The 12,892-nt window shown below is 34.2% G+C and overlaps 1 protein-coding gene across 5 annotated transcripts in view; it reads left to right on the top strand.

Moving 5' to 3' along the window:
* unm_sa1614 (un-named sa1614) overlaps positions 1-12,892 on the top strand; it is a 61,893-nt gene that overhangs the window by 13,916 nt on the left and 35,085 nt on the right. For all 5 annotated transcript variants that reach the window (XM_051122010.1, XM_051122009.1, XM_051122008.1 and 2 more), the window contains exons 2-8: positions 3,236-3,308; positions 3,711-3,856; positions 4,169-4,243; positions 5,421-5,470; positions 6,312-6,441; positions 8,696-8,781; positions 9,206-9,281. In XM_051122010.1, coding sequence (XP_050977967.1) covers positions 3,236-3,308; positions 3,711-3,856; positions 4,169-4,243; positions 5,421-5,470; positions 6,312-6,441; positions 8,696-8,781; positions 9,206-9,281 — 636 coding nt within the window. The remainder of the gene's footprint in view (positions 1-3,235; positions 3,309-3,710; positions 3,857-4,168; positions 4,244-5,420; positions 5,471-6,311; positions 6,442-8,695; positions 8,782-9,205; positions 9,282-12,892) is intronic.

Genomic DNA, 12,892 nt, shown 5'->3' with positions numbered 1-12,892 from the left:
TTATAGTGACTCAGTTGTTGCATAATTCATGTTGCTAGATTGGATTTTAGTATAGAAAATGTAGCAGGTGTAATTTCAGTCCAGTTTCAGAGAGCAAACTCTCTGGGGCTTTCATTATTTCATAATCATTTCACGATTGCATGTAATTGCTGTTTTTGAAACAGGAAATGTGTTTCTGGAAGGAGCTGTTTCAAGAACCGTTTGTTTGCCTGCATGTGTGTTTCCTTGTGTTTGTGTGTATTTCAGCACGTTTTAAACAAATTGAAGTGGCCTGGAAGGAAAATACATTTACATTTATGCATTTGGCAGGAGCTTTTATGCAGATTGACTCATTCAAAAGTTGGGGGTTGGTGAAATCTTTTAATGCTTTTGAAAGAAGGCTACATTTAATTGATCGAAAAACAGTAAAAATAGTTCTGCTGTAAAATATTTTAAAATGAAATTTATTCCTGTCATCCCATAGCTACATTTTTAGCATAAATTACTCTTTAGCATAAATTAGTCTTTATTGTCACATGATCCCTCAGAAATCATTATAATATTTTAGATGATTTCTTCTTATTAAAAATGCTGAAAAACGTGTTATTTTTTTATGTGGAAATCGTGTTACATTTTTTTCAGATTCTTTGACAAATATAAAGTTTAAAAGAATCTTTTGTAACATTTTAAGTCACTTTTGATCAATATAATGTGTTCTTGCTAAATAAAAGTGTTAATTTCTTTCCAAAAAAACCCAACAAACTTACTGATCCCAGACTTCTGAACAGTAGTGTATATACAGTATGTATGGGTTGTTGACGTGACATGTCACGTGATATGACAAGCTGCAGTATTATTTGATTAGTTTTAATTTTTGAGCCAAATGTCAAAATTGTCCTATGGTGTGACTGTCTCAAGCATGGTTCAATAAATTACAACTTTTATAAATTAAAAAGAAAAGCCTAAAAATGTTAATAAATACCTCCGGCATATTTAAGTGTCTATTGTAGTAAATGGCAATCATTTTTTTCATCCATATATTTCTGAAAGCACACAAACTTGATACATTTTGTCTCTGAAAACCATGTCTTCTGGTGTGACACCATATCCTGATTTTAAATCAGCCAATTCCAGAGAAAACTTTAATTAGTTGAAGGACCCACTACTTGGAACCACTACAAAAGTGTTAAGTTTTGTTCTCCTTTGTTGTGACACCCCTAAATTATTAAATAATTAATCTTTTTTTTTTTGTATTAAAAACTGTATGTTAAGCTACATAATCATGAAAAATTATGCAAATGTGTCTTGCAAACTGCTAATGACAGGTTAGCTTGGAATAGCAAGGCCATTAATTGACACAAAAGACTGAAACGTCCAATGGTGTGACAGAAAAGGGACCAAGATGTGACATTACTTTAAAAAGTATTTTAAATAATTAAACAAGATTTTTTAACTCCTTTTTATTCTTTTTAGATCATTTTCAGTGTTCTCAAATGCAATAATTACATGAATTAAACTATTTTCTGATGTTTCTGCAGAAAACTTATTATAAAGTATCATGAAAATAAGTATAAATGTGAACAGAAAGAACTGAGGGAAAGAAATTAATGAAAGAGAGAGGACATGGAAATATAGACAGAAAATTAACAAGGATTCACCACAGAGTTTCAGTAACATGTTGATTGACTATGAGACTAATTTTGTTGATGAAAATTATTTTGTTTAAAAAAAAAAAATGTTGATATTGTTTGTATCAAAATGAATCTTCCTTTCTCATTTGGCATGTTTATTAAATAGAAATACTTTAGTAACTACCATCTCTGTCCTTAAGTGTCTAAGAATGAAAATAAATCTCTCTCATGGTATTTATATATTATTAAGAGTTTTTTTTTCTTAATTTTTGCTGTGTCACACCATAGGACAAATTTATGGTACAGTTCAGTAAAAATGTAAAAAAGAAAAAAAAAAAAAAACAATGAAAGAATGTACGAAGTTAGGGACCCTTTATATTTTCTCAAAGATTAGGCTTCGCACTACATAAATATATGCATTTCTTCTTCAAAAATGGTCTTTTACAAAAAAGCATTTTTTGCTGGCTGTTTGTCAACTACACTAACCAAAATTATAAACGCAACACTTTTGTTTTTGCCCCCATTTTTCAATAAAAGGCCACTCCAAAATATGCAGTTTTACTGTGCTGGGGGGGGTCCGGGGGAGTCCGAAAACCAGTCAGTATCTGGTGTGACCACCATTTGCTTCACGCAGTACAACACATCTCCTTCGCATAGAGTTGATCAGGTTGTTGATTAGGTTGTTGTTGGTCCACTCCTCTTCAGTGGCTGTGCGAAGTTGCTGGATATTGGCAGGAACTGGAACATGCTGTCGTATACGCCAATCCAGAGCATCCCAAACACGCTCAATGGGTGACATGTCCAGTGAGTATGCTGCCCATGCAAGAACTGGGATGTTATCAGCTTCCAGGAATTCTGTACAGTTCCTTGCAACATGGGGCTGTGCATTATCATGCTGCAACATGAGGTGATGGTCGTGGATGAATGGCACATCAATGGGTCTCAGGATCTTGTCAGAGTATCTCTGTGCATTCAAAATGCCATCAATAAAATGCACCTGTGTTCGTTGTCCATAACATACACTTGCCCATACCATGACCCCACCGCCACCATGGGCCACTCAATCCACAACGTTGACAACAGCAAACCGCTCACCCACACGACGCCATACACGCTGTCTGCCATCTGCCCTGTACAGTGAAAACCAGGATTCATCCATGAAGAGAACACCTCTCCAAAGTGCCAGACGCCATTGAATGTGAGCATTTGCCCACTCAAGTCGGTTATGATGAAGAGTCTGCAGTCAGGTCGAGACCCTGATGAGGATGATGAGCATGCAGATGAGCTTCCATAAAATGGTTTCTGACAGTTTGTGCAGAAATTCTCTGTTTAAGCAAACTTTGAGTTTAGCTCATGAAAAATGGGGGCAAAAACAAAAGTGTTGCGTTTATAATTTTGGTCAGTGTATATATATGTATATTTCTTAGTGCATGTGTTCCTTGGGAATCTAACCCATGACCTCCCCAGTCCTAGTGTCATGCTCTGCTTTATGAGCTAAAGGGAAATTGGGTAGTATTTTATTTTTTAAAACTTATATCTTATTCACTAATCAAATATAAAATCTTACTGTGAAATCCTCCCTCAGTGTTGATAAGATCCTTATTTTCCCTTATTTCCTTTGATAGGCCTTGGACTCTGACCGCACAATCTTGCAGAAAATGAAGAAAGCAGCCAAAGCAAAGCACATCTCTGGTCAAGGTAACATGAAATTGCATTAAATCTATTGGGTATATTTGTGTTAACATTTGTAAGAAAGTACCTGGAAAGGTAGCATTTCTCAGCTCGCCAGGTACTAACAATATTCTCTCACAAATGTCTTCACTGTGCCATTGTTGTTTTTTGAATTTCATGCACATTAGTCTGTAGGCAGCATTAATTTAGTCTTTTGAATCTGTATTAATTCATTAAAGAGATTGACAGCGCATGCAAAACATTTCCTCCAGCCCAGCTATGTATGAATATGAATGAAGTAGCAGGCAAATGCCCCCATGAGACCCAAACACGTCAACACCTCTATCTGTGGTTGTTGTTTTTTTTTAGTGTCATGTGTTTTTAGTCAAATTATATTTGTGCTGAATTCTGCTGCTGATCTCCCTCCAGACCACATATCACATTTGGAGTCATACATCAATTCCATGGAGAAGTTGGCTGTAAATTTCCACAACAATGGAGAACAGGAAGTGGCCTCTGCGTTTAATAAGTTTGCAGAATTCTCCAAAGAACTGCTGACGCCAATGAAGAACTTGGTGAGACACATGGAGCTCCGGGGAGGGCTTTCCGTTAGGCTTCTGCGTAATCCCATAGAGTGTTTTTAGTGTTAGTCACGGTTTGGACTTACAAGATAGGCCTTATCTGCAAACAACTCGCCTTCCTCATCAAAGGTTGCCTTAGCTCTCCCTCCACAGTTCCTTATCCCTTTCAGGCGTATTCCTGTTTGGTTGATTTTAAACATGTTTAATGTGCTTGTTTGGAGTAAGCAAGAATACGCTGACATAAACTGGTTCTAAATGGGTTTTGCCAGCTCATACTTTCCAATTTAATATTTCTGTTTTCATCAGTTGAAGAGCATGTTGCACAACGTCAACTTCTTCCTGGACTCGCTGGTAAAAGGGGATCTGAAAGAGGTTAAAGGTGTAAGTTGAATTCTACAATACATTTCCCTTACATTTCATTTCCCTTGTTTGCCCTGAAAGGTTAAACTGCCTGCTGTTCTTCAGAAAAATCCTTCAAGTCCCACAAATTCTTTCAGCATTCTTTTTTAGCATTTTTGTGTATTTGAACCCTTTCCAACAATGACTGTATGGTTTTGAGATCCGTCTTTTCACAACTGACAGACTCATAATCAGCTATTATAGAAGGTTCAAAAAATTATGCATTAAGAGCCAAGGGGGTGTAAACTTTTGAACAGAATGAAGATGTGTAGATTTTTCTTGTTTTGCCTAAATATCACATTTTTTCATTTAGTACTGCCCTTCAGAAGCTATAGAAGATACTTACATGTTTCCCAGAAGACAAAATAAGTTAAATTTACCCTAATATTCAAATTCAAAAAGTTTTAACGCCTGGCTGTTGCCCCTTAGTTGCTCTCAGTGTGAAAAGATGGCTCTCAAAATCATGCAGTCATTGCTTTAAAGGGTTAAAATACACAAAAATGCTTAAAAACCAAAGAAATTTTGGGACCTGACGTATTTTTCTGAAGAACAACAGGCCGTTTTACTGTTCAGGACAAACAAGGGACTCATAAACAACTATCAACTAAAAAAAACACAGCTGTAGATCATTCAGGTAACAACACAGTATTAAGAATCAAGTGTATGTAAGTGTATTTTTTATAGCTTCAATGTGACCAGTTATGATTGGCTGTGATTGGTTCATGCAATAAATCCCGCCTCTTGTGTACGGTCCATGTTCGCGGATCAGTTTGAATGAACAATATAATGCCCTTAATAGAAAGACTAATTTTAAAAAGTAAGTAAACAACTGGCACACCTAAATATAACCACTTTGTTACGTCAAATTAAGACATGAGAAGATGATCTGTGGGAGTTTTTAATGAGTAATCTAAAATGTTTATATGTTGCAAATACAAATGAAGTGTGCAGAATGTTTTCCCAGAAGGCAATGAGGGATATTGTCTGCTTGTGCAAGTAGAAATCTATTACATAGATCATTACCTTACGCACAGTGTTTAATGTAAGCAGATGGTAATGTGACAGATGATAAGACAGACTTCTTTTAATTCTTCTCTATCTGTCTTGATGCTCTGTAAAATGATGTAAGAAGTCTAACTCCTTGCTTTCATCTTGTCAGGACCTGAAAAAGCCTTTTGACAAGGCGTGGAGAGATTATGAGAATAAATTGTGAGTACTTTTTATAACACTGTTTTTAAACTAGGCTTTAAACTAGGCTGTGTTGTCGTATTTGGCACCCACTGAGCGGAGGTTTATTTTGATTCATTAGACAGGAGATATTGCAAAAGCTTCGAAATAAGCAAGAGAACAAGAACATTTTATCACTGGTCTCTGTCACGACAGTCTGTCTGTGTCAAACAACAACCAATTTTAGAAACTGTGTAGGATTTACATTCTCTACCTCATATGTTACATATTCTCTGTAGCAGCACCATTATTCTCACTTGTTCTTATTTTCTCATATTTATTCACACATTTTTTACAAGCTGTTTGGGTTGTTTAGTGTAGTTTTAGCCTTTGTACGTGTCAGTAGAACTCAAGTGCTCCTTTTTAAACACTAAATCATAATCAATTATGAATATCATGTGCAAATGTCATTAATATTAGGAAATTTACTTTTTTAAAAAACAAAAACTGTAGTTCTCATGCGTGTTTCACCCACAGAAATATATATAAAAACAATGAGATTTATCATTTTAATCTATTTTTTTGACAGCCGTAATATTTTATAGATTTAACTTTAAAAGTTGAAAGTCCACAACCTTCTAACTTACAGAACCTTGATTCTTAACAGAAATCGTTTCAGCACTTCCTGTATCGTTATTCTGCTCCTTCTAATTTCTGTTCTTCATTTAATTGTATTTCTCATAAGTGTCTCGCTTCACTTCTCTTACAATACTTTTGTATTGTGTTTCCACAAATCAAATGAGTAGCATCTGTTTGTGTATTCTGCAGTGTTACACTATACAATAGCCTGACCACACTGTCATATGATTTCTGGCCCCTTCAGCACTAAAATCGAGAAAGAGAAGAGGGAACTGGCGAAGCAGTATGGTATGGTGCGCACAGAGGTGAGCGGAGGGGAGATTGCAGAAGAGATGGAGAAAGAGCGGAGGATGTTCCAGCTACAGATGTGTGAAGTAAGATCCGCTCATGTTTGTGTAAGATGCTGTAGAGGAACATGACAGATATTGTTAGATTAACACTGTGATCATCTCATCTCTAATATCATCTGCGTACACTGCCAGTCAAAAGTTTTTGGACAGCAAGATTTTTAATGTTTTTTAAAGAAGTCTCTTCTGCTCACCAAGCCTGTATTCATTTGATGCAAAGTACAGCAAAAGCAGTAACATTTTGAAATATTTTTACTATTTAAAACGACTGTTTTGAATATATTTTAAAGTGAAATTTATTCCTGTTTAATTTGAAGCAGAATTTTTAGCATCATTGCTTCAGTCACATGATCCTTCAGAAATTATTCTAATATTCTGATTTGTTGCTCAAAATCGTTTATTATTATGTTGAAAAGAATTTTTTCAGGTTTCTGTGATGAATAGAAAGAACAACAATTTTCTGAAATAGAAAACTTTTCTAACATTAAAGATGTTTTTATCGTCTATTTTGATAAATTTTAAGCTTCTTTGCAAAAAAAAAAACAAAAAAAAACACGACCACCAACAAAAAAATTAGACTCCAAGTTTTTGAATGGCATAGTGTATAATGTTACAAAACCTTTTTATTTCAGATAAATGCTGATCTTTGGATCTTTATATTCACCAAAGAATGCAGAAAAAAAATACTCAGCTGTTTTAAATATTGATAATAATAATAATAATAATAAAATGTTTCTTGAACAGCAAATCAGCATATTAAAATGATTTCTGAAGGCTGGAGTAATGATGCTAAAAATGTAGCTTTGATCACAGGAATAAATTAAATTTTAAAATATATACTAATAGGATTATTTTAGTTATTTTAGTTATTTTAAATAGTAAAAATATTTCAAAATTTCACAGTTTTTGCTGTACTTTGGATCAAATAAATGCAGGCTTGGTGAGCAGAAGGGGCTTCTTTAAAAAACATAAACCTAGCTATCCAGTGCGTTGGGATTGACTGAATACCTCAAGTGTGTGATGGAAATGTTATGCCCCTTACCATGTTGCGATGCCGTGTCTTGGCGCGACGAGACAAAAAAAGTAAAACCCATTATAAATGAGGCATTTGCTGCATCCATTGAGGACATAACTACTGATTATAATGACTCATACTGTCTTTTTACGCGTAAACGTAACACCATGTCTGCATTTGTGATCGTAGAAACGACAAACAACAAGCACTGCTCTACACTGCTTAAAATTTGCACTTGAATAGTCAGTAGCAAATTCTTTAAATATGAAAATGTACTTACAGGCTGTGAGTCAGAAGTGCCAGACTGTCCTTGCAACATTGGAATTTCCCCACTTTATAGTGTGCACAGCCAGCATTGTAGGCTAGTCTCCCAGGTTCAGGAAACAGTCCTCCATAAAATGCGCTGCACCCTCTCGAATATTTGCGTTGTACTGTTCTGGAACAGTGTTGTAAATATAACTTAACCACTGATTTCTAGTTGTGTCCTCATTTGGAAGGCCAAACAAAGTACTTTCACTTTTGCAATGAAACACACAGCGTCTCCACAACATGTCGGCGGCTGCAACAATACTACAGCCACAATAAAAGTTAATGTTAATATGATGATCCTGTATACAGTGTGTAAAAAAGGTTTGTGATATTATAAAGACATTGTTGCTTTCAGAATTAAATAATAAAAATTAAACACTAAATGCTACATTATGAATAACATTTCTGAGTTATAAAATTGTCCTTTATAATAATGTTTTTAACCGTAGTTTAAGTATAAAAGACTTTAAACAGTCACTGACTGTATGTACAGTACCTGACACTACACTACTAAAAGTTTAGGATCGATAATATTTTTAAATGTTTATGAAAGAAGTCTCTTATGGTCCCCAAGTCTGCTTTTATTTGATCAAAATATATTGTAAAATATTATTACAATTTAAAATAGCTCTTCTCTATTTTATTATATGTTAAAATTTAACTTATTCCCGTGATTTAAAGCTGAATTTTCAGCAGCCATTATTCAAGTCTTCAGTGGCACATGATTCTTCAGACATCATTCTAATATGCTAATTTGTTGCTCAAAAACATTTCTTATTATCATTATTTTTCAATATTTTTGTGAAAACCAAGCTGTTTTTTCTGGATTCTTTGATGAATAGAAAGTTAAAAAGCATTTATTTGAGAATTTTCCATAACAATGTAAAAGCCTTTATCAGTTAAATGTGTCCTTGAAGTAATAGTTTAATTAATTCCGCTTGTTTTCCTCACAAACAGTACCTCATCAAAGTAAATGAAATTAAGACCAAGAAAGGAGTAGACCTGCTACAGAACCTCATCAAACACTATCACTCTCAATGCAAGTAAGTCTGTGATAAAACAGTGATTTATTGCGCATGTCTATGGATATACAGCAATCTTTCGGACGAAAAGTCCCTGTAAAGCAAGTTAATCAGTCCCCAACAACAGATCTGTCCAATGACATGAACCATACCATAGCAAAATGAACAAAGTCATCCGTGTGAGAGGAAATCTGTGGGCTGGACAGCACACCTGTGCCTACTTGGCACCATCACCATCAGTGTTAAATGCGTGTGTGGTGTGACTGATTGCCTTGCTTTATAGTCGCTTGCCTGCACGCTCGAGTCTGTCACGCTGTTTTGAGTGTGACTGGAATTTGAGAGGGTGTGAAAACATTGAAAGAAGCCCAAGAGATAGAGATTCTGCCTTGACAAATGATGCCGTTTTGTTACAGGATTTGTAATTAAAATAGCTTTCTCCTGTCAGTTTTTTTCAGGAGTGTCTGGTTGCAACGGAAAAACTCAAGCAGTACATCGATGCCCTTATGGGACAGCTGAGTGCTGTGAGTGATCCTGGACATGTTTGCCGCTTGCACAGATATGTTCTTAAAAGAGAAGTTCACTTCCAGAACAAAAATTTACAGATTATTTACTCACCCCCTTGTCATCCAAGATGTTCATGTCTTTCTTTAGTCGCAAAGAAATTATGTTTCTTGAGGAAAACAATTCAGGAATGTTCTCCATATAGTGGACTTCTATGGTGCCCGTGAGTTTAAACTTGCAAAATACAGTTTAAATGCAGCTTCAAAGATCTTAAAACGATCCTAGCCTAGGAAAAACGGTCTAGTCTAGCCAAACGATTGGTTGCTTTCTAAAATAATTACAACGTATATACTTTTTAAGCTTAAATGCTTGTCTTGTCTAGCTCTGCGATGCGCATGCGAACTCTGTGTAATCCGGGTCAGTACAGTTAGGGTATGTCGAAAAACTCCCATCTCATTTTCTTCTGTCACTTCAAAATCATCCTACATCACTGTTTTACCTTTTTTTGTAAAGGTTGTTTGACCCTCCTTGCATTTTTGATTTGTAAACACTGGGTCAGTACTTCTGCAGCGATGCAGAACGATTTTGAAGTTTGGAGGAGAAAATGAGATGGGAGTTTTTCGACGTACCCTAACTATATTGACCTGGATTACACAGAGTTTGCATGTGCATTGCAGAGCTAGACAAGTCGATAATTTGAGGTTAAAAAGTATATCAACTGTACATTTTTTTAAAAAAATTACCGTTCATTTCGCTAGATAAGACCCTTCTTCCTCGTCTGGGATAATTTAGAGCCGCATTTAAACTGTATTTTAGAAGTTCAAACTCGTAGGCACCATTAAAGTCCACTATATGAAGAACATTCCTAAAAGGTTTTCCTCAAGAAACATAATTTCTTTATTATGTTAAAAAATAAAAGCTAATTAAGATACTATAATAGTATATAAATAATACTAAATTAACACTGCTAGAAATTAACTGGAACCAACTGCATGGAACCAACTTGCAGTTGTGAGTTATAAAGTCAGAACTAGGAGACATAAACTCACAACTTTTTTCTCAGAATTGCGTGATATAAACTGACAATTGTATTTTTTTTTCGCAGAATGAGTTTATATCTCGCAATTCTTTTTTCTTAGAATTGTAAGATATAAACTTGCAATTGCGAGTTATAAAGTCAGAATTGTGAGATAGAAATTTGCAATTCCGAAAAATTAAGTCACAATTCTAAGAAATAAAGTCTGAATTGCAGGATATAAACTGAAAATTGTTAGCTTTTTTTTCAGAATTGCGGGTTTATTTTGCAATTCTGACTTTTTTTCTTAAAATTGTGAGAAATTAAGTCAGAACTGCATGATATAAACCCACAATCGCAAGTTATAAAGTAAGAATTGTGAGATATAAACGTGCAATTGTGAGAAATGTAGTCAGAATTGCGTGATATAATCTTCCAATTGTGAGTTATACAAAAATTAAAAAAAAAAACGCTTTTGTTTTTGCCCCCATTTTTCATGAGCTAAACTCAAAGATCTAAGACTTTTTTCTATGTACAAAAAAAAGGCCTATTTCTCTGACATATTGTTCACAAATCTGTCTAAATCTGTGTTAGTGAGCACATCTCCTTTGCCGAGATAATCCATCCACCTAAAAGGTTTTCCTCAAGAAACATAATTTCTTTTATGATTGAAGAAAGAAAGACACAAACATCTTGGATGACAAAGGGGTGAGTAAATTATCTGTACATTTTTGTTCTGAAAGTGAACTTCTCCTTTAATATATGGGGCACAAATCCAACTTTACAATCATAATCAGCTACAAACACACTTATGAAAGTGGAATAAATAAGGGTGAACAGCCTTTTGAGGTGTCGTACATGCTTTTGTGCTGCCAAAGGTTTCATACACAAAATACCAAACTGCAAATAGACAGTGACAGGTTAAACCAAACTGCATTTTAATGCTCCATGAAACGAAAAAAGAAAATATTAATACTATTAATCATAATATGAACAATAATAATAATTGTATTAATGATAACAATGAATATATAAGCATATAAATAATTACTGTGTTGTTGTTCTTCTTGTTATTTAAATAATATATTATTATTATTCTAATTCTAATATTCTAATGTAGAAAATATATAAAAATCGTAATATAAAACATTAAGACTTTTGATATAAATTTAATACAATTTAATATAAAATTAACAATATTTATGAAAATATGAAAGTATGTTATTGTTCTTTTTTGTTCTTCTGCTTATTATTATTATTGTACTGCTAATACTATTACTAATCCCGATAATAATAATAATAATTTAATGATGAATTATTATATTGTTATTATTATTACCCACGCCATTCCATCCCTTTAGCTAATATCGTAGAGTACGATGTGATTAAGACTCTAGTTTGAAATAGTGAAGAACTGTCCAATTATTTTTTTCACTTGACAGCTCTTTAGCTTTTAAATTTAGCATAATTATACCAAACTGACATTTCAATTATAAATTCAGCATGTTTACCATTTAGGGAGTAATGGCTTACTCAAGGAAAGGTCAGAATGCATAAAAAGGTGTTGAAATCCAAACTGGCTTGAAATAAGCCAGACAGATAACCGGTACATCATCTGTCAAGCGATTTGATAGATTAGACGCTGTATACTCTAAATCCATTCAGACAAACAGAATCAGCCCTGTGTGTGTGAGTTTATGAGAGGCATGGTCATGTGGTGGAGCGGCAAATCGGTATTCAGAGCACATCTCAGTTTGCAGCAGTGAAGCTCAGGATGAGCATGACATTGGCCCCTATCACTCAGTCCATTTTGTCATATAGATCCCCGGTGTATTAATATTTCTTCATATACCATCTCATAAGCTAGGTCTTTAGTTTTAAATTGAAAAGTACTGAGGATCCTTCGCATCCTTTGTTCATTCCCAGCCAAATATATCTCAATCTCAGTGAGCAGATTGCTCATGCTGAGCAGCGAATGACTTTTGGGCAATTGTTCTGCGTCTTTATGGCATCCCATCATCCCACAAGCTAACACAATGCATTCGCAATGTTCCTTCATCTCGGCTTGCTTTGTATAGTCAGCTCAGATCAATAGTTTGTAGGCTAAAAATAGATAAGTCGATAATCTCAATACGTGTACACCCACACTGATGTAACAGAGGTGGACAAGTGACTCACATTGCGGTATTAGTGGTTTTTACTTACGCGAACCCAAAATCTTAGATATTTAATTGAAAACCATTCTTTAAACTTCCTAGTTGGACTCTTGGTCTGGTTTAGCTGGTTAACCTAGGGATTTTTTAGCTTGACTAGCAGACAAGCATCCAAAATTCCTCTTAAAGTATCTTGCAACCAGGATTATTTTCGTTAACTAAAACTATTAAACATTTTGGTTATTTGAAATGAAGATGCATTAAAAAATAAATATTAGATTAAACAAATTTGAACTAAAACTGAAATACGAAATTAAACCTAAAAATAAATAAATAAATTAAATAAGCACATCAAATAACTAAAAAAACTAAAATACAGTGATAATTGGAAATATAAAAATAAAAGCTAATTAAAATACTATAATAATATATAAATAATACTAAATTAACACTGCTAGAAATT

Source organism: Labeo rohita, chromosome 11, assembly GCF_022985175.1.
Source record: "Labeo rohita strain BAU-BD-2019 chromosome 11, IGBB_LRoh.1.0, whole genome shotgun sequence".
Lineage (NCBI taxonomy): Eukaryota > Metazoa > Chordata > Actinopteri > Cypriniformes > Cyprinidae > Labeo > Labeo rohita.
Note: the sequence above shows the minus strand (reverse complement) of the source record. Positions and strands in the feature narration are given on the sequence as shown.